The sequence below is a fragment of the Oryctolagus cuniculus genome, chromosome 20, assembly GCF_051225735.1.
Source record: "Oryctolagus cuniculus isolate XC-2025 breed Fujian yellow rabbit chromosome 20, ASM5122573v1, whole genome shotgun sequence".
Classification (NCBI taxonomy): domain Eukaryota; kingdom Metazoa; phylum Chordata; class Mammalia; order Lagomorpha; family Leporidae; genus Oryctolagus; species Oryctolagus cuniculus.
The window spans coordinates 54,267,987-54,290,836 of NC_142886.1; the positions used below are offsets into that span (position 1 = coordinate 54,267,987).

Here is a 22,850-nt window from a genome sequence, read left to right on the forward strand (position 1 = left end):
ATCTCTGAATACTGGTGTTGTGTTTGCCAATGTTTTATGGAGATGATAAATGAAGGCAGTGGACTCAAGCTTGGCGGCTGGAACCCAGGAGCATGGAACTGCATCAGTGTTCCCACCTTGGTGTCGGGGCCTCATAGAGATCCATCATCTCCTGTCTTCCAGGGTGCATTGTCAGTAAAAGTATGGGAAAGCGTGAAAAAGGGCTCCGTCCAGCAATGTGATATGCAGCCTTGGTGTCTCCCTCTCTAATACTGATGAGAGAATACAAATGGATTGATGACCCCAGTCAGCATAGACATGGAGTGAAGAGCAGGGACTCTGGACAAATGGTCTCTGGGACTGGCTCTTCCTGCAGCTGTGATTCAGCCTCAGGACACTGGTCATCATGCTGGAGCCACAGACACAGCTCCCCGTGATGTGGACTCCAGCCCCAGAGTGCACAGCCACTGTGTGTCCCACTTTCTGCTCTCCTGAACCACAGCATTTGCAGGGGGTCTCACGACACTGGAGCAGAACCAGATCAGCTGGAAGTGCACACCCAACACTTTCCATTCAGTTATGACCTTGACTGCTGATGTCCAGTGTATTTCCCTCCTTAGTTCATGCAGGGAGCCCCCAGGAGGGTCCCAGGACCTAGAGAATGAGGAAGTCCCTGTAGGCTTCCCAGGTGCCTGCAGAAGCTCAGCCTGAGACACAGCTGAGTGGCAAGTACATTCCTGAGTGCTGTGACATTCACACAGGAACCACAGACTGTTTCAGGATTAAAGGGAAATGCAGGTCGGGTTAAAGTCTGCAGAAAGTGAGCGTGGATCACCCACATGTAAAGTCAAAGGTTGGTTCAGTGCACACTTGCTGGTTGTGGCAGGAGAGGGCTGAGTGGAATAGTTGCTGTTTAACAGATCAACGGCCCTTTCTCAGCTGTCCCTGGTTATACAGGGAAAACTGAAACTGTCCAAAGCTTTCAGTGCCCTGAGGGTGCTGTCCTGTGTCAGGTTGGAAAAGATTCAATAGTGTCCTCAATATTCCCACATCTCTGACCCTGGTGAGCACAGTCGCTGTCCATGAACCAAATTGTTCAATTAGGACTTCTTCCTTTTATATCAAACTTTCAATCCGTCAGTGAAGTTGGGAGGGACAGAATCAAAAAGTAGAATTCTTCCCTCAAAACTCTTACAGGAGAGGAAACCCCAATTCCCTGACAGGAACCAGGGATTCATCTCCCTCTGTGCCTGTGCATGACCAGAGTCTGCGCTCGGCGCATCTTGTGCGCCCCCTAGTGGTTCCGGGCGCCCCTGCAGGAAGGTTTGTGTCTGGGCTCAGCCCTAGGGCCCCTCACTGTGTCTCTGGCACAGAAATAGGTGGCCCTTTCTGCGGCAGTCAGACTTGTCATTTTCAGAGAGACCGTGTTCTCGTTGGTGTCTCTGGAGATGGTGAATCGGTCATTCACCCAGCTCGCGTAGTATGTGCTACCACCACTACTAATGTATCCGATGTATTCCAGCCCCTTCCCTGGAGCCAGTCAGTTCTCTGATGGGAACACGGGTGACCCTAGTGGGGACTTAGCCAATTTTGTCCTAATGCCTGTCACCCACTTTTAAATAGATGAAATACTCAAGTGGATTTTTTAAGGTTAACTATGTTTTTTTCCTTATTCATCCATTGCCTTAAAGTTTAAAAACTGTTTAAACTGTTTAAAACTGTTCCTGAACACAGAACACTGTACATGGTAGTGGGGTTTGTGTGCTACTGGAATGTGCATGGTAGAAATGGGCACAGATGAACTCACTGTCATTCACATTTCCACCTCCTTCCCATCACTCTGTTGGGAGGCCTGGAGACCTCAGTTCTAGTCATTCTTGGAACCTGTTGTGTGTTGTGGTGAACTGAGTCAGCCCACTGTGGTGTGGGCAGAATTATTCCTGCCTTTGGTGGTGCTTTCTGCCCTGGTATCAGCTGCCCTGTGTTCACTCTTCCCTGTTCTTTTTTTTATTTTTTGACAGGCAGAGTGAACAGTGAGAGAGAGACAGAGAGAAAGGTCTTCCTTTGCTGTTGGTTCACCCTCCAATGGCCGTCGCAGCCGGCGCGCAGCGGCCGGCGCACCATGCTGATCCGATGGCAGGAGCCAGGTGCTTCTCCTGGTCTCCCATGGGGTGCAGGGCCCAAGCACTTGGGCCATCCTCCACTGCACTCCCTGGCCACAGCAGAGAGCTGGCCTGGAAGAGGGGCAACCAGGACAGAATCCGGCGCCTGGATCAACTAGAACCAGGTGTGCCGGCACCGCAAGGTGGAGGATTAGCCTAGTAAGCCGCGGCGCCAGCCCAGGAACAGTTTTAAACTAATACAATGGTTGAATAAGAAACAAAATATAGTTAACCTTAAACGAATCCACTTGCAGTCCTTCATCTGTTTAAAAGTGGGCAGCAGGCACTACGACAAAATTGGCAAAGTCCCCACCCGTGTTCCCATCAGAGTGCTGCTTGAGCCCAGCCTCACGGCTTCCCACACTTTTTCCTGGTAACGCATCATGGGAAACTGTGGATGATGCTAAGAGCAAATGAGCCCCTACAAGGGACCTGGGAAACACAGAAACTTTTTTCTGCTTCAGGTATTAGAAGGGTTAAGTCCTAGATGTTGCAGACTTTGGGATGTTTGGGATTCTCGACCCAAAGGCAGAATTCTCCCATTGTCACCTTTTCTGTCCATCACTACATTTCTGTCTTTCTCACCCCTTCTCTCTCTATCACTGTCCCAATGTCTTTATATAGATGATAAGGAACTAGTGGCTATTTAAATAAATGAGGGACATGATATTACTAACACTGGATATTAAGGATACACACTGAATTAAGATGAAACAAGGTCATTGCCTTCAACTTTTTAAAATTTTGATAACATAAAAATTCATATGATCTGAATCATATCATAGCCATCAACTACACACCCAGGACACTATGTCTGCCCTGGACACTGTCCTGTCTGAGGCGTCGGACCCCATGCCAGCTATATAGGGGCAGCACATGCAAATAGGGCCTCCCTCTACCCATGAAAACTAGCCCAGCCCTCACCCTGCAGCTCTGGCAGAGGAGCTCCAGCCCCAGGACTCCCAGGTGTCCACTCAGTGCTCGCACTCAACACAGACGCTCACCATGGGGACTGGGCTGCGCTGGCTTCTCCTTGTCGCTGTGCTCAAAGGTAATGATGGGGAACGCGGGGCACTAAGTCTGGGAGAGGACGTGAGTGAGAGACACAGAGAGTGTGAGTGACAGCTTCCTGACCATGTCGTCTGTGTTTGCAGGTGTCCAGTGTCAGTCGCTGGAGGAGTCCGGGGGAGGCCTGTTCAAGCCTGGGGGATCCCTGAAACTCTCCTGCAAAGCCTCCGGATTCATCTTCAGTGACAACTATGCAATGTGCTGGTTCCGCCAGGCTCCAGGGAAGGGGTTGGAGTGGATCGCATACATTAAGACTGGTAGTGGTAGCACATGGTACGGGAGCTGGGTGAATGGCCGATTCACCATCTCCAGAAACACCAAGGACAACACGGTGTCTCTGAAAATGACTAGTCTGACTGCCGCGGACACGGCCACCTATTTCTGTGTGAGAGACACATGAGGGGCCCTCAGGCTGAGCCCAGACACAAACCTCCCTGCAGGGGGCGCACAAGACACACTGAGTGCAGATTCTGGTCATGCACAGGTGCAGAAGGAGCCCAAGCCCTGGTTTCCTGTCAGGGAATTGGGGTTTCCTCTCCTGCAACAGTTTTGAGGGAAGAATTCTTCTTTGATGATTCTGACCCTGTACTGACTCTCTGATGTGACAGGAGAAGTCCTACATGAACGAATTTAGGTTCAGTGGTCTCCAGTATCAGAGATGTGGGACAATCTGGGGACCTCGTGAGTGTTGTCCAGCCTGAGTCAGGACAGATCTTAGGACACTGCCGACTTTAGGGCAATTTTACTTTTCCCTTTCAATCCAGCAATAGCTGAGCCAGGGTTTGAGTTTAAAAATCTGCTATTTAAGTATCTCTCTCCTTTCAAAACGAGCGACTGTGCTGAACTGAACCAACCGTCTTATTTTAAACTGTGAGTGTTCTGCATCATTTCTAACAGACTTTATACCCGATCTCCATTTTCCTTTAATCCTGAAACAGTCTGTGGTCCCTGTGTGAACGTCACAGCACTCAGGAATGTACTTGCAGCTCAGTTGTGTCTCAGGCTGAGCTTCTGCAGGCACCTGGGAAGCCTCCAGGGACTTCCTCATTCTCTAGGTCCTGGGACCCTCCTGTGGGGCTCCCTGCCTGGACTCAGGATGGAAATGCACTGGACATAATCAGTCAAGGTCATCACTGAATGGAAATTGTTGGGTGTGCACTTCCATTTGGTCTAGTTTGCTCCAGTGTCGTGAGACCACCTGCACCTGTGTGGTTCTGGGAGAGCAGAAAGTGGAGCACACTGGCTGTGCACTCTGGGGCTGGAGTCCACATCACGGGGAGCTGTGTCTGTGGCTCCAGCATGATTACCAGTGTCCTGAGGCTGAATCACAGCTGCAGGAAGAGCCAGTCCCAGAGATCATGTGTCCAGAGTCCCTGCTCTTTACTCCATGTCTATGCTCCAAATGTCAATCCATTTGGAGTCTTTCATTAACATTACAGTGGGAGTCACTCAGGCTGCATATCACATTGCTGGATGGAGCCCATTTTCACGCTTTCCCATACTTGTACTGACAATGCACCCTGGAAGACAGTAGATGATGGATCTGTTATGAGGCCCCATCACCAAGGAGGGAACACTGATGCAGTTCCAAGCTCCTGGGTTCCAGCTGCCAAGCCTGAGTGCACTGCCTCTTTTAATCATCTCCATAAAACATTGGCAAACACAACACCAGTATTCAGAGATCTGAATCTTCATGACTGGCCATTGTTCATCCTTTTATCCCATGTAGGCAGCATCACATATTATGTGTCTTCCTGGCCTGGATGGTTAGTAGAGTGTACTTTTACTGACATATTATCCTAGGCACATTATTCTCCAGGGTCATCCAAGTTGTCCAAAATTACAGAATTTCTTACTCTGTACTGCTTTTAAACTCCTTTTAAAATGTAACTTTGTCCATTTCTTCATTTTCCATTCTTTCTTTCATGAAATGTCACTGGATCATATGTGTGAACTCTTTTGAATGAACTCTTTTAAATGAACAAGGAACTGCAGAGGTGTTTGGCACAGTGACTGCAGATCCCGTGGACACCTCCCTGGGATTTCATATTCATTGTACCACGCAATGGTGCTTGAAGATCATGTAATAATTATATTTCTAGTTTTTGATGCTTTTCCATACGGTTTTACTAATTAACCTGACACAGACTTGTACCAGGGTTATCATCTCTCTCTACCTCCATAAAACATGTCAGCTCTGGTATGTCTGATAATAGCCATTCTATCTGGAGCGATGCGATGTCTCATTGTGCTTCTAACATGGACATACATGATGGTCCCAGATTTATAGCATTTTACATGTTTGCCTATATATCTTCTTTTAATAATTTATAGATATTATATAAATTTTAAAATTTATCATTTTATTTGAGAACTTGTCTTTATGTATTTGTCCAAAACCACAGAGAGACTGAGACTGTCAGTGATCTTCTAATTCCTGCGTCACTTCCCCAGTGGCTACAAAAGATTTAGCTGGGTCAGGTGACAGCCAGGTGCTTGGAATTCTGTCCAGGGCTCCCACGTGGGAGTACTTGGAACTTCACCTACAGCCTCCCAGAGTGTGCTCAGGCAGGAATATGACACTGGAACCAAACTAGGACACAGCACTAAGCATCCTGATACGGGAGCAAGAATCCCACAGGCTAATTCCAGTGCTGCTCCTGTCTCCACCTTATCATCACTGCATGTACACAATTGATTTCTTCCCTTGGGATTCAGTTGCTTGAGATCATTCAACATTAGGAAACAGGCTCCTAATCATATATACAATTAATGTTCAATGTATTGTAAGTATCTATTTATTTTATTTTAAAAACAGTGTTATAGCAAGAGAGGAAGAGATCAACAAATGGAGGGAGAATTCCATCCACTGGTTAACTTCCTGAATGGCTGCAAAGGCTGGGGATGGCTCAGCCTAAATTCAGGACCCTGACTTGGATCATGGTAGACAGTTTTCACCATTGCACTGCCTACCTCTGTGAGTTCAAGCTTGTGCACTGCATGTATAACTAATGTCACATACTGTGTGTCCACATCTACCTGGATCATTTCTTTTAGTATGTATGCTCCAGGCTGACCCACATTTCCTAATGACAGAACAACCTCCTTCTTAATACTGAATAATATTCTTTGTCTAAATGTGAAAGAATCCATTCACTGTTTTATGCACACTTGTTCTTTGTAGACTGAACTATTGTGAACAAAGCTGCATTACCCAAACGCAGCACTGCGGGTGAATTATGACACAGTGACTTCTACCCAGTGCTTGAGCTAAACTCAGAGTCAAGGTTACAGAACAGGGAAGAGTGGCCGGCGCTGTGGCTCACTAGGCTAATCCTCCACCTTGCGGCGCCGGCACACCGGGTTCTAGTCACGGTTGGGGCGCCGTATTCTGTCCTGGTTGCCCCTCTTCCAGGCCAGCTCTCTGCTGTGGCCAGGGAGTGCAGTGGAGGATGGCCCAAGTGCTTGGGCCCTGCACCCCATGGGAGACCAGGAGAAGCACCTGGCTCCTGCCATCGGATCAGCGTGGTACGCCGGCCGCTGCGCGCCGGCTGCGACAGCCATTGGAGGGTGAACCAACGGCAAAGGAAGACCTTTCTCTCTGTCTCTCTCTCACTGTTCACTCTGCCTGTCAAAAAATAAAAAAAGAACAGGGAAGAGTGAACACAGGGCAGCTGATACCAGGGCAGAAAGCACCACCAAAGGCAGGAATAATTCTGCCCACACCACAGTGGGCTGACTCAGTTCACCACAACACACAACAGGTTCCAAGAATGACTAGAACAGGAGAAGCACCTGGTTCCTGCCATCGGATCACCATGGTGGGCCGGCCGCAGTGCACTGGCCGCGGCGGCCATTGGAGGGTGAACCAATGGCAAAGGAAGACCTTTCTCTCTGTCTCTCCATCTCTCTCACTGTCCACTCTGCCTGTCAAAAAAAAAAAAAAAAACTGTTCCTGAACACAGAACACTGTACGTGGTAGTGGGGTGTAGTGTGCTATTGGAATCTGTGTGTTGTAGAAAAGGGCACAGATCAACTCAGTGTCAGGCACATTTCTACCTCCTTTCCATCACTCTGTGTTAGGAGGCCTGGAGACATCAGTTCTAGTTATTGGTGGAACCTGTCATGGGTTGTAGTGAACTGAGTCAGCCCACAGTTGTGTCTACAGAATTATTCCTTACTGTGAGTGGTGCTTTTGGCCCTGGTAGCAGTCGCCCTGTGTCCTCCTCTTCCCTGTTCTGTAACCATGAGTCTGAGTTCAGGTCAAACACTGGGTATGAAGTCACTGTGTCACAATTCACCCTCAGTCCTGCGTTGAGGTTGCAGCTGTGTTCACAGTAGTTTAGTCTACAATAAAGCAAGTTTGCATAGAACAGTGAATGGATTCTTTCCCATTTGGACATGGAATATTTTTCAGTATTAAGAAGGAGGTTGTTCTGTCATTAGGTAACGTGGGTCAGCCTGGAGCATAATGTGCTAACAGAAATAATCCAGGTAGATGTGGACACATAGTATGTGACATTAGTTATATGTGCAGTCCACAAGCTTATTCTCACAGAGGGAGAAGTCCAATTGTGATCACTGTCTACCATGACCCAAGTGTTTGTCCCCTTCCAGCCCTTTGGGAAACTGGAAGAAATTCCAAGCTCCTGGTTTCCAGCTCAGCCTTCCCAGCCTTTGCAGCCATTCACGAAGTGAACCAGTGCACGGAAGCCACACTCTCCATCTGTTGGTCTCTTCTTCTCTTGATATAACACTGTCTCTAAAATAAAATACTTAAAATAAATTGAAGATTAATTATAAATATGATTAGGAGCCTATTTCCTAATGTTGAATGATCTCAAGCAACTGAATCCCAAGGGAAGAAATTAATTGTGTACATGCAGTGATGATAAGGTGGTGACAGGAGCAGCACTGGAGTTAGCCTGTGGGATTCCTGCTCCCATATCAGGATGCTTAGTGCTGTGTCCTAATTTGGTTCCAGTGTCATATTCCTGCCTAAGCCCCTCTGGGAGGCAGTAGGTGAAGTTCCAAATACTCCCTTTTGGACACCTGGACAGAATTCCAAGCACCTGGCTGTCACCTGACCCAGATGAATCTTTTGTAGCCATCTGGGAAGTGACCAGGAGTTAGAAGATCACTATCAGTCTCAGTCTCTTTGCCTTTTTGGAAATATATGTGTGGGGCTCCATGGGATGCACAGCCATGGAGCCCCCACGTCAAGGTCGGTCTGATAGCTGTTGCTGTGTCTTTATCACAAGGAGAATGTTGCTAGTTTTGGTTAGGGCAATGCTTTCCCACGGTTGGGAATTTCCAGAGGAGTTGAAAATGTTGTAAACAACAAGATGGCGCCGAGGACTGTGCAGTGAGCCTGCCTGCTGTGTGACACCTCATCTGATTGGCCTTAGGTCGTGTGCACAATGTGTGAACAGACAGCAGATTGGAGTGTTCCGTGCATGGACTTGAGCCCGCTTGCAATTGGCCAGATTTTGTATATAAGCTCTGTGCTGAGGAAGGAGGGGGCTTTTCTGTCCACTCTCTTCCCTTCATTCTTTCTCTGTCGCTGTTATTTTCTCATTAAAAGTCTGCTGAAGACCGATAAGCTGCGAACAGTGTCGTTCCTTTGCGGGCAAGGGAGCGACAAGTGGTTCCGTGACTCGGATTCGGACCACTTTCTACACGCAGGAATAGGTAAGGAACAAAAGGTAAGCGTGCTTGTGCACAGAAATCCAGCTGTGGAAAGAATAGAAACCGTAATTCCGTCGAAGAAAGATGGGGAAATTAAGTGCCAGAAAAAAGGGTGAAGGAATCCCTTAAAAGGCGGGAGTACAAAGTGTTCAGAAATGCCAGGAAATAGGCAGAAACTTCCTTTTTACCTCCAAATGGACAACACTCCATCCACCACTAGGTTGCGCATGCTGTTGATCCACTTGTTAAAAGCTGTGGAGATGCCCCTTAAGGCAGCTACAGTATGCGCATTCAATAGGGCCATTGCCAAGAGGTCACCATGGTTTGTGGAAGGTGGCCAATTAGATGAGCAACAGTGGTGGAGAGTAGGGAGACAGTTGAGAGCAGCCAGAGAGCCGGTAGAAATACTTAGATTATGGCAACTCATTGAACAGACACTTCAGGACCCCACTGAGAGCATAGGGCTTTTACTTGATGAAGGATGTGAGCTCCTAGAAAAGGTTCAGGAGGAGTCTCGGCATGATAGTCAGTCTAGTGACTGTGGTAGTCAGTGGGACAGGAAACAGACGGACAAAGGTCCCTGTAGGGATGAGCCACTGGATAAGACAAAGGAAAATTCAGTGAAGGACCATCTCCCATCGAGTGCGCCCCTGTGCTCAAGGGAGCCATCTCATTTATATCCCAGTTTGACTAGGCTAGCAAATTTGTCCTTAGAGGAGGAACTGCCACCGCGGTATCGTCCATTGACTCTCCCTAAATCGGCCCCTAGAAGAAAAAAATAAAAAAGTTATAAAGACTCCATTACAGATACAGGGAATAGGGTTAAACAAGGCGAGCCATAGAATGGTTCATTAATGCTATAGGAATAGTCAGTACTTGGTTCGCAAAAGAAGTCGTAAATGAGCAACATTGGGATTTGCTCAAAAAAGATTTAAATGTGCATTAAAAAAAAAAAAAAAACACAAAGCAAGCCGTGACAAAGGCTGTGAAAACTTTGTTGCAGATGTAAAAAATAGGGTTAAAGAAACAAACCGTAGAGCAGTTTATCAGTGCTGTTAAAACAATTAGTCCTTGGTTTGCTGAAGAGGGTGTTGTGGATAAGAAACACTGGGAGTAAAAAATATAGATCAGTGTACACTGGACAGCCCTCACCTTGCATTTAAATATTTCATTTGAAGTAAATGTTCTCTGTTATAAAGTTCATATTACTATGTAAAATGAAAAATTGTGGTAACAAAGTGTCCGGACTACCCATTCTGTTTTTGTTTTATGTACTAACTCTACCCCTATTATTGATAGGAATGCTTGAGCAGATTATGCTTGGTTTGCTTTACAAAAAAAAATGTAAGTCAAAATATGCCGCAAGTAGTTAAGATTCCACACACCTGCAGAAATGTAATAATTACAGATAATAAGCGGCTAGTTCCCTCAGATATGTTTCAATTTATCCTTAAAACATACTGAATATTATTGTGTTTGATTGCAAAATGTAGATTTGTATAAAAATTTGTATTATATTCTTATGATGTATTAATTATGCCTATACCTTGGTACAACTCTAGGGCCAAATGTAAGGACAAATTTTTGGGATGGAGAGGCTTGTGTCTTTGTTTGGCTCTGATAAACAAGTAACTTGTCTGCCAGATGACCTTCTCCTGCTCCTTGGGAGCCTGGCCAGCTCCCGGGGAGGAGGATAAAGGAATGTTTTCTGATAAACAGGTGGGCATGCTTCGTGTCTCGGCTCTCTGGCCAAGATCCGGGACGGGACGCACTGCTTGCCCAACATCTTGGCAATGAGCCACCCTTGTCCTTGGGGGCTTTAAGGGGGAGCCGGAGCAAGCCTCTGCTGCTGCTGTTTCATCCTGGGGGAACACGCAGTCAAGCTGAACGTTAAACGTGCCCGTGATGATTACTAATGATGTTTAATTCTCAGTACGGATCCTTTTCTGGTGCTGTGTGAAAATTGCCTAGTAATGCCCATAGTACTGTAAATTCTACAAAACATAAGTACAACGCAGACATGGATTGATTGGCTATTGTGGCTGAGGTGTTCTGTAACAGTCCCTTTAATAAAAAATTAACAAAATAAATTAATTTAAAAAACAGAACATTCAGGACCTGCCACTCTACTTGGTAGGTCATTGCAAAAATCAACAAGGAGGGCTATACCTGATAAATAAGGGTACTATCAATGTGGGCAACAGGGACATGTACAAATATTGTCCAAAAGTCAAACACCAAAAAAGCCCCTCCTCCTGGGATTTGCCCCCAGTGCAAAAGAGGAAGGCATTGGGCCAATAAATGTCACTCCAAAACTAATAAAAAAATTCATTAAATAAATAAAGTTCAAAAACCTAAAAGCGGGGCTGGCCCCAGGCCCCATCCCAACAAATTTTGGGGGCCATGACATTTGTTCCTCAACAGAACACCCTAAATCCATCAATTTCCTCCATGGAGCCACAGAGGGTAGTGCAGGACTGGACCTCAGTGCCACCTCCTATACAGTATTGACCCCTGAGATGGGCCCACAAGGCCTCCCTACTGGGATTTTTGGTCCTTTGCCAACTGGGTTTTTTGGTCTCCTGCTGGGCAGAAGTAGTATAACTATAAAAGGGTTACAGGTTTTTCCTGGAGTTATAAACACTGACTTTACTGGTAAGATAAAAATTATGACTCAAGACAATAAAGAAACTTTAACTCCAGGACAATGCATTGCTCACTTGATTCTGTTCCCCTTCTCTTCAATTGGTAAGTCTTTTTTAAATAAAAGAGAAAATAACGGTTTTGAATCTTCTGATGCTTATCGGATACAACCTATAAAGGAGGACCGACCCAAATTTTTCTTATAATTAAATAAAAAGTTATTCAGTGGTCTTTTAGATACTGGAGCTGGTGCCTCTGTTATTTCAGCAGCAAGCTGGCCCACAAATTAAAAAAAGAAAATTACCATAACTCAATTGCAAGGTATTGGTCAGAGTCAAAGATTAACACAAAGTTCCATATTGCTACAATGGGAGGATAAAACATATATTTTGGCTGCATTACTTGTTAATCTCTGGAGATGTAATATTCTAACTCAAATGGGGGCTTTAATACATAGTCCAAGTAAGATTGTTACCATTAACATACTTCAACAAGGTCATTTGCCAGGTAAGGGTTTAGGCAAACAACAACAAAGCATCACATCTCCAGTTACTATAACTGTCAATCATAACCAGAGAGGCTTGGGTTTCCCTTGATGGCTACTGGTCAGCCTGTGCCCCATACAAAAATTAAAATAAAATAAAAATCAGATAATCCTGTGTGGGTGAATCAGTGTCCTTTACTGCAGGAAAATATAAATACTGCACAGATATTGGTAAAAAAAAAAAAAAAAAAAAAAAAAAAAACAATTAACAGCAGGACATATAGTTCCTTCTAATTCTCCTTGGAATAGTCCTATTTTTGTTATCAGAAAAAAAATCTGGGAGATAGCGATTGCTTCAAGGCCTTAGGGCTGTTAATGCTACTGTGGAAATTATGGGGGCTTTACAACCAGGTTTACCATTGCCTACTACAATTCCAAAGGACTCTTATATTGCAATAATAGATTTAAAAGATTATTTTTTATACTATACCTTTACATCCAAAAAATTGTCCCCGATTTGCTTTCAGTGTTCCATCAGTAAATTTTAAAGAACCTATGCAAAGATGCCTATAAAGGATCTTACCTCAAAAAATGGCTTATAGCCCTACTTTGTGCCAATAATTCATTAATGCTGCTCTTCAAAAAATTTGCAAAAAAATATAGCAATTTATATATTATACACTATATGGATGATATTTTGATAACTGGACCCGAGAAATTTTTGGTGATACAATGTCTGACAGTAGTAAGAGAGCAATTAACTGCTTTTGGTCTTAGCATAGCCCCTGAGAAAATGCAACTTCAATATCCTTATCAGTATCTAGACTTCCAATTATACCCATAAAAAATACTTCCACAAAAAGTCACCTTACAATTGGATTCTTTACAGACTTTAAATAAGTTTCAAAACTTCTAGGAAATATTCATTGGCTTTCTGCACATCTCCACCTCACAACAGGAGACCTTAAACCTTTATTCAATATCCTAAAAGGAGGTCAAGCTTCTGTAATTTGTGATGGTCACCATACTGTTATTAACACCTCTTTTTCATCTCGACAGCTAGTTAAATTAGCTACTGTTGCACTTGCATTGCAGTCTACTTTGGATGTAGCAGTTAACATACACACCAATAGCAAATATGTGTTCCTATCGGTGCCTCAATTGAAAACGTGTTCATTCCTTCCTAAATCCTCAGCTGCTTCTCCTTTGTTTTCTCGCATTTGCACTGTCATTCGGCAGCATACCTGCCCTTTCTTTATAGGTCATATTCGAGCACATTTCAATCTTCCCAGACCTTTGGTAGAGGGTAACCATTTGGCAGATTCTGCTTTATGCATATATTCTATTAATACAGCAACAAAAGATCATGTTTTACATCATTTAAATGCTCATACATTATGCTTAAAACATAATATTACTCAAGAACAAGCTCGACAAATTGTAAAATTCTGTTCTACCTGCTCCATCCAGTTACCATTACCTCACTTTCGAATTAATCCTCGTGATTTATTCCCCCAATCAACTATGGCAAATGGATATCACCCACTTCATGAAATTTGGTAAACAAAAATAGATACATGTGTCTATTGATACTTGTTCTGGATTTATTTTTGCTTCCTTACATACAGGTAAAGCTACAAAACATGTTATTGCCCGTTGCTTACAAGCTTTTCCTTCCCTAGGAACTCCAAAACAGATTAAAATGGATAATGGACCTGCTTATATTTCTGCCTCTTTTAGAAATTTTTGTGTAACTTTCTATCTCATGTTACTGACATCCCTTATAATCCTCAGGGTCAAGACATTATTATACGTACACATCACACTTTAAAACAATATTTTAATAATATAAACAAAAGGGGGAGTTTAGGGTTCTTGCACATTCTCCTAACAAATGACTCTCACATGCTTTATTCATTTTAATTTTTTTCACATTGGATAAAGATGGTCGTTTTGCATCTGATCAACAGTGGCATCCACAAACAGCTGGGGTAAGAACAATGGTAAAATGGAAGGATCCTATCACCAATCAATGGAATGGACCTGATCCAGTACTGGTATGGGACATGGGCTCTTAAGGGATGGGTATTTTTATGCAACCAATTTGCTTTTACATTGTTAGCCCCTAATGATTTTTGCAACTGCTCATTGGGCCGTGTGGCCCCAATGCTAACATCTGTATTTCCAAAGGCACGACAGCGACGCTCATTACCTGAGAACTGTGATGATGATGTCATCTTAATTGGAGACCTGCTTTCACCATGGCTATGCAGCTAGTGGGAGTTCCTGGATTGGCTTATGGAAATAATTGTGGACTATGAAGGCTTACACGTTTGGTGACCAAAACAATCAATCTTACTGCTACTGCGCTATCCAATATAGCTGAAGAATTGGATCAAGTTCGTTCAGGAGTACTCTTAAACCGAGCAGCTATCGATTATTTGCTGTTAAAAGATCATATAAGCTGTAAATCTGTTCCAGGGGAATGTTGTTTTAACATTACAATGCCATATATAGAGTCTGTTATTGATAAACTTAAAAGAGTAAAATGCAACATATATTTATTGCTAACCCACTATTCATTTGGAGGGTTTCAATGGATTTGTTGGTTATTAATGCGGGCTGGACCGTTACTGCTTTTCATACTTTGTATGGGATGTTTTCCGTGTGTTCTGCAATTTGTGCTATCTTCGCTACAGTCTGTATGGACTGACATTCATCACTTAAAACTTCCAACCAAACCTCCTTTGTAATCAAAAATAATTAATATTTGGCTGTATGTTTCATCTCTCACCTAATGTTAGGCTAAAATGGTACTCAAAATGGGTAAGACACTCCACATCCAGTACCTACCTAAGACAGGGCTCAAGTTAAAGAATGGGTCGCTATTGGTTGCTTGTTTGTCGTGGTACCACTGGGCCTTGCCTTCATCGCCAGATGGATCAGAGCCTTAGCACTCCGTCAGCAGAATACCAACTTGATAATCCAACAGGCTATGCTGGCCACCTTGCGATCTCACCCCAATAAAGAAGTATGGCTTAGCATGATGGAGCGGTAGTCAAAGACGGGTAAACACTGATGGGCACTCCTAGCAACCTAAGACAGAGAGTAGGACAGGCTTCCTATTACCTCCATGACAGGTAAGCAGGTAGCACGCCATTGGGTACCTAAGACAGGCACGTTTCCATGCCATTTAAATAATAAAGAAGGGGGAGATGTGGGGCTCCATGGGATGCGCAGCCATGGAGCCCCCACGTCAAGGTCGGTCTGATAGCTGTTGCTGTGTCTTTATCACAAGGCGAATGTTGCTAGTTTCGGTTAGGGCAATGCTTTCCCACGGTTGGGAATTTCCAGAGGAGTTGAGAATGTTGTAAACAACAAGATGGCACCAAGGACTGTGCGGTGAGCCTGCCTGCTGTGTGACACCTCATCTGATTGGCCCGAGGACGTGTGCACAATGTGTGAACAGACAGCAGATTGGAGTGTTCCGTGCATGGACTTGAGCCCGCTTGCAATTGGCCAGATTTTGTATATAAGCTCTGTGCTGAGGAAGGAGGGGGCTTTTCTGTCCACTCTCCTCCCTTCATTCTTTCTCTGTCACTGTTATTTTCTCATTAAAAGTCTACTGAAGACCCATAAGTTGCGAACAGTGTCGTTCCTTTGCGGGCAAGGGAGCGACACATATGTAAATGCAAATATCCAAATAAGTGAAATAATATCCATAAATGTTTAAAAAAGATATAAAGGCAACATATAAAATATCTGGAACCATCCTGCATGTCCATATTAGATGCACAATGAGACATCCCATCCTTCCTGTTAGAATGAGTATTATACAATCCAGAGCTGACAATCCATGTGGAGGAAGCTAGAGACGATAACTCTGGTACAAGATTGAAGTCAGGTAAACAAGTAAATCTATTATGGAAAATCATCAAAACTGAGAAACAGAATTATCACAAGATCTTCAAACACCATTTCTGGGTAGAATGAATATGAAATCCCAAGGAGGTGTCCAAGTGTACCGCAATCAATGTGGCAAACACCTCTGCTCTTCCATGTTCAACTAATACAGCATCATTCACAAGAGTCCACACATACAATCCAGTGAAATATTCATGAAGAAAGAATCAACAATGGAACAAATGGACAAAATTATATTTAACAGGAAGTTTATATGGCAGTACAGATGAGGAAATTCTGTATTTTGGACAACTCGGATGATCCTGGAGAATAATGTCCAAGGATAATGTGTCAGGGTAAGTACACTCTGCTAACCATGCAGGACAAGAAGACAAATAATACGTGATGCTGGATACATGGAATAAAAAGATGAAGTCACAGAGGCAGGAAGTACGATGGTGAAGACCAACGTCTGAACGAGGGACAAGCAGATGAGACGCTGGAGCAAGGTCAGAGTTTCAGTCCCACAGGAGCCACACACTGAGGATCTACTGTACAGCATGGTCACAGCAGTGAAGGGAATATTGTGTCTACTGAATTCCAAAACAGGAGACAACTGACATTCTACCATGGAAACATGTGGTTTTCTGATGAGCATGTCAATAAATCTGACTTCATAACTCCTCTCAATTTGATACATTCATTTTTCAACACATGTCATTGTACCTCATAAGTCTGTGTTCAGGTGTTATTTATCAAACATTTATGATCAAAAATGATCACAAATGAAGATTCAACACTCTGAATACTTGTGTTGTGTTTGTCAATGTTTATGGAGATGACAAATAAAGGCAGTGTACTCAAAGCTTGACAGCTGGAACCCAGGAGCATGGAAATGCATGTGTTCCCACCTTGGTGATGGGGCCTCAAAACAGATCCATCATCTACTGTCTTCCAGGGTGCATTGTCAGTACAAGTATGGGAAAGCATGTAAATGGGCACCATCCAGCACTCTGATATGAGCCTGGGTGACTCCCTCTGTAATATTAATGAAAGACTCCAAATGGATTGATGACACCAGTCAGCATAGACATGGAGTGAAGAGCAGGGACTATGGACACATGGCCTCTGGGACTGGCTCTTCCTGCAGATGTGATTCAGCCTCAGGACACTGGTCATCATGCTGGAGTCACAGACACAGCTCCCTGTGATGTGGACTCCAGCCCCAGAGTGCACAGCCACTGTGTGTCCCACTTTCTGCTCTACTGAACCACAGTAGGTGCAGGGGGTCTCATGACACTGGAGTAGAACCAGATCAGCTGGAAGTGCACACCCAACAATTTCCATTCACTGATGACCTTGACTGCTGATGTCCAGTGCGTTTTCCTCCTGAGTTCTGGCAGGGAGCCTCCCAGGAGGGTCCCAGGACCTAGAGAATGAGGAAGTCCCTGTAGGCTTCCCAGGTGCCTGCAGAAGCTCAGCCTGAGACACAGCTGAGCGGCAAGTACATTCCTGAGTGCTGTGATGTTCACCTTAGGGACCACAAACAGTTTTAGGATTAAAGGTAAAAAGGAGTTTGGGCGTAAGTCTTTAGAAAGTGAATGTGGAACAACAACAGCTTAAAATAAGACTGCTGGTGCTCTTTGCTTACATGCTCATTTTGATAGGAAGAGGGATGACTGAAATAATTGAAGTTAAAAAAAAAACAAGTCTCTGGCTTGACTCTCTCTGGGTTTCAAGGGAAAACTAAAATTGCCCTAAAGCCGGCTGGGCCTTGAGAACGCATCCTGTGTCAGACTGGACAACACTCACAAGGTCCTCAGATAGTCCCACATGTCTGATCCTGGTGACCACTGTCATCGTTCACGAACCTGAAACTGTTCATATAGGACTTCTTCCTGTCATATCAGACATCTCCAGGTCAGTGAAGTCAGTGGCAGGGACAGAGTGATAAAAGTAGAATTCTTCTCTCAAAATTGTTACAAGAGTGAAAACCCCAATTCCCTGACAGGAAACCAGGGCTTGGTTTCTCTGCACCTGCTCATGACCAGAATCTGGGCTCAGTGCATCTTGTATGCCCCCTGGTGGAGCAGTGTGCCCCTCAAGGAGGTTTGTGTCTGGGCTCAGCCTGAGGGCCCCTCACTGTGTCTCCCACACAGTAATAGGTGGCTGTGCCATCCTCTGTAAGATGGTTCATTTGCAGAGACACCATGTTCTGGGCATTTTCGCTGGAAATTGTGAATTGGCCCTGCTACCACAACCAGGATAAATATATGTGATCCACTCCAGGACCTTCTCTGGAGCCTGGTGGACCCAGCTCATGCTGTAGCTACTGAAGTCTAACCCAGAGGCTTTGCAGGAGAGTTTCAGGGATCCCCCAGGCTGGACCAGGCCTCCCCCGTACTCCACCAGCTGCTCCTGACACTGGACACCTGCAAACACAGATGTCCTGGTCAGGAAGCTGTTGCTCACACTCTCTGGGTCTCTCACTCACGTCCTCTGCCAGACTCAGTACCCCGCATTCTCCATCATTACCTTTGAGCACAGCGACCAGCAGAAGCCAGCACAGCCCAGTCTCCATGGTGAGCGTCTGTGTTGAGTGCGATCACTGAGTGGACACCTGGGAGTCCTGGGGCTGGAGCCCCTGTGCCAGAGCTGCAGGGTGAGGGCTGGGCTGGTTTTCATGGGCAGAGGGAGGCCCAATTTGCATGTGCTGCCCCTATATAGCAGGCATGGGGTCAGACGCCTCAGACAGGACAGGCCCCAGGGCAGACGTGGGTGACCTGGGAATTTAAGTAGCCATTTGCTGCCTTGGAACGTGGTATTTGCTGTGGGATTATGGACAGCTAAGCATTCTGTTCACCTGTATTTTTATTTATTTTTATAAATATTTATTTATTGAAAGTGAGAATTACACGCAAAGAGAAGGTGAGACAGAAAGATTAGAGAAAGAGATCTTCGATCCTCTGGTTCACTCTCCAATTGTCTGCAACAGCTGGAGCTTAGCCGATTGGAAGCCAGGTGCCAGGAGCTTCTTCCAGGGCTCCCATTTTGTTCCAGGGGCCCAAGGACTTGGATTATCTTCTACTACTTTCCCAGGCCATAGCAGAGAGCTGGACTGGAAGTAGAGCAGCTGGGACTTGAACCAGTGACCCTATGGGATTCCGGTACTGCAGATTTGGTCTGTAACATACTGTGCCACAGCGCTGGCCCCACCTTTATTTTTTTATGAAGATCATTCTGGTGAGTGTATTCTGCCAGAAACACAAATGCCACGTTTTTCTCATACGTAGGAGCAAACACAGATGGAGAGCATTAGAAATGTGTGGGGTGTGTTTCTTGGGAGTCCACAGATAGAGACACTGTTCACAGAATAAACCATCTATGTGACAGTGTACCCTCTCCCTTCCCTTTATGCCTTTTCCAGCCTCCTACTACGTGAAATGAATAATTCTATTCAGGAAGGGGACGTTTGTGTATGTATTTAAACTCTACTCATGAAGTGATTACAGCTAAATGTTAAAGGTCATTGAATCTGAATAAATATAAATATGTGCATATTTATTTACAAGTCAGAATGCACACACAGAGAGATGGAGAGACAGACAGGGAAAGACCCCACTGCTGGATTGCTCCCCAAACATCCACAGAAGCCAGGCCTTGCCCAGGTCAAAGCCAGCAGCCTGGACCTCCACGCAGGTCCTCCAGGTGGGAGGCAGGGCCCATGACCTTGGGCCGTCGTCAGCTGCCTCCCAGGTGCATGAGCAGGAAGCAGCAACTGAAGTGGAGAGGCTGGTTCTTGAGCCATCACTCCAGCAAGGGTGTGGGCTCCCAACAAGGGCTCAGCTCACTGCACAACACTGCCTGCCCCTGTGTTGTGTCTGCACAAGCACAGAAATGTGATACTGGCATGAGGGATACCTCCCTTGAACACGTGCACAGTTACTGAAGGAATCACAGACAGGCTGTGCTGTGTCCAGGGGCTCTAGTCTGGTAGGAGGCACCTCCACACTCTACACCTCTGTTCCTCACACAGGACTTCCCACTCCACCTAACAGCTCCAGGAGCGATGTGCGCTCTGTACCGTCATTGGTTGTGGTTGTCCAGTTTTCCTAATGATTTTGTTAATGTGCTGTGAAAGGTTGAAATATGAGTTTTTTGTGTATATGATGTTAAATTGTGACTGGGTGGGATTTATGTAAGAGCAATCTTTGAAGATATTGGTACATGAAAGCCTCTTAAGGATGTGTTTCTTCCATATTTGAAGTCGAATGTCACTGAAATCACTATAAAAAAGGGAATTCATGGCTTTTTAGGTTTTAGTGTGTGTGTGTTAAGAATTCAGTACACATCAAAACATCTGTGTGCTGAATATTAACACCAATGAAATATCAGTTATGGACAAAATGTGCTTGTCCATGAACTCCCATCCCAAACGTTCACCAATCTCACGCTTTAGTTCTGACAATATCAGGACAGATAATCCTTCCAAGGTCCACATTTCCTCGATTGTTTGTGTTTTGATGTTATTTCCTTACAACATGGCTGAACAGAAGCACAGTATTTCAACTGACTGGCCCATCCAAGAATCTTATATGGTGGGAATATGAAACCACAATCCTAGTTGTTGGAGGGTAAATAAACAGATTTCTAATTAGTGTTGGTAGAGGATGGTTAGTGGAGAGGAGATGAGCAGGAGGGCTTAGTTAGGTATCTGGCGCCCTTCACCCAAAAAGAATGAACAGCACAGGCCAAAGCCAGGTTGCACTGGATGTTCAAGGCCAGACTCAGAGTGCAGAGACCATGATGTCACCAACACAGGGCCCTCGGGTGGCCTACAAAAATGGAATGGAGCCCAGGGCATCCACCCTCCCATCTCTCCAGGGGAGACAGAACTGAACCTAATGGTCTTCCCTGGTGGGGACAGATAAGCAGGAGGCCACAGCCTCCCATGAACACTGCAGACACCTGAGTCCCAGCTGATGGAGAAGCTCAGAGTCCTCACAGACCTCAGCCCAGGGGGAAGATCTCCCAGAGGACCCATGCCAATCATTCACAGGAGCAACAAAACCATGACATAGCCTGGAGGAAATTTAGCAAGGGGATGAGTGATGTCTACATGAAAATTCTGAATCAAGTTTCAAGATCCTGTCTCTGGCCTGGCTCACTTGGGCATTGTGACCATTTGGGGGAGTGAACCAACAGTTGGAAGATCTCTCTCTGTCTCTCTCGCTCTTCCCCACCCTTTCTCTCTGTCTCTCCTGCTTCTTTCTCTGCAACTCTGCATTTCAAATAAATAAGTAAATAAGCAAACAAGGCTTGATCTCAAAGACCCTGGGAAATGTTAATGGAATAAAATTGCTGGGGCCTGTGTGGTGCAGTGGGTGAAAGCCCTGGCCTGAAGTGCTGGCATCTCAAATGGGCGCTGGTCTAGTTCTGGCTGCTCCTCTTCCCGTCCAGTTCTCTGCTATGGCCTGGGAAAGCAGTAGAGGATGTCCCGAGTCCTTGGGCTCCTGCACCTAGAGTGAGACCCAGAAGATGCTTCTGGCTCCTGCCTTCGGATATGCAGAGCTCCGGCCATTGTGGCCATCTGGGGGGTGAACCAGCAGATGGAAGATCTCTTTCTTTGTCTCTACCTCTCTCTGTAACTCTTTCAAATAAGAAAATAAATCTTTAAAAAATTGCCAAATGATGCTCCTTCATACAGGGAATATGAAGTCTGAGGGATGTGTCCAAGGATTCTGATGGCACCATGTCTAGGCATTTGCAGTCACATGTCTAATACAGTGACCTCATTCACAACTTAGTTCATCTAATTCAGTGAAATTTTCATTGAGGAATGATTGGATAACTGAACAATTCATACTGTCATATTTCAAATGGTATTGTATATGCCAATAAATAGGTTCAATTCTGTCATTTGGGACAATTGGAGGGATTATGGACATAATAAACTAAATGAAAATATGTAGGAAATCAGAGAAAAATAACATGTGTGAATGCTTATGCGCAGTAAACGTTGAGCCCATACAGGTGGGAAGTTCAATGGTGTTCATCAGAGGCTGAGCATGAAAAGGAAAAGGGGAGACGTTAGTGCAAGGTCCCCGAGTTTCAGGTTGAGAGCAGACACTCAGTTAGTGACCCATGCACAGTATAGCGACAGTAGTTAAGGAAACACACTGTGCATTTCAACATTCCCTGCAGAATGGACGAGGGCCAACCTCTCACAGCAGATGATAACATGGGTGATGTATGAACACGTTAGTGAGTCAAAATTCCTAACCCACAAGGGGTGCACTATTCACCAGGACATTTCATTGATACTCCTATCTGTGTTCAATTCTTATTTATCAAACATTTATGACTAGGAAATGGAGCACGTGCATTGTGAAGAGTCAGTGTTCAGTACACTATTATTGCACATGCTTATGTTCTTATTTTCAGATGGCAAATAAGTGACATCCTATCCTTTCATGATATTGACTACACAGCTACGAGAGCTGCGCTGTTCTGAAACACAAGAGTTTGTCTCCTGTGCAGCTGGACGTGATGACCCACAGCTCTGTCGTCCTCACTTGCTCCCTTCCCAGGGTAAGGGTCATTCATTCATACTCAGACCCATTCTTCTTTCACATCGGGTGCCAGGACACACTTCCCTCAACAGTCTACTAACTTTAGGATGAGTCTCCCAATGTCACTTTGAGTTCAAAAAGCAATTTTGGGACCTGGGAGTGCTGGAGCTGGAGCTCCTGTGCCAGAGCTGCAGGGTGAACACTCCATGTTCTGGTTGGTGTTTCTGGAGATGGTGAATCGGCCATTCACCAGGTCGAGTAGTTTGTGCTGCCATCAGAATTAATTTATGCGATCGACTCCAGCCCCTTCCCTGGAGCCTGGTGTACCCAGCACATTGCATTGCTACTGAA

General features: G+C 45.0%; 1 pseudogene and 1 gene segment (V, D, J or C); one reads left to right on the forward strand and one right to left on the reverse strand.

Moving 5' to 3' along the window:
• Positions 1-3,078: 3,078 nt before the first annotated feature.
• On the forward strand, positions 3,079-3,609 carry LOC100345470 (immunoglobulin heavy variable 3-23 pseudogene; annotated as a pseudogene).
• Positions 3,610-9,567: 5,958 nt separating this feature from the next.
• Positions 9,568-22,850, reverse strand: part of LOC149120233 (immunoglobulin heavy variable 3-66-like) — a 45,683-nt gene continuing 32,400 nt past the window's right edge. Inside the window, 1 exon segment of the V gene segment in view lies at positions 9,568-9,662. Coding sequence covers positions 9,568-9,662 — 95 coding nt within the window.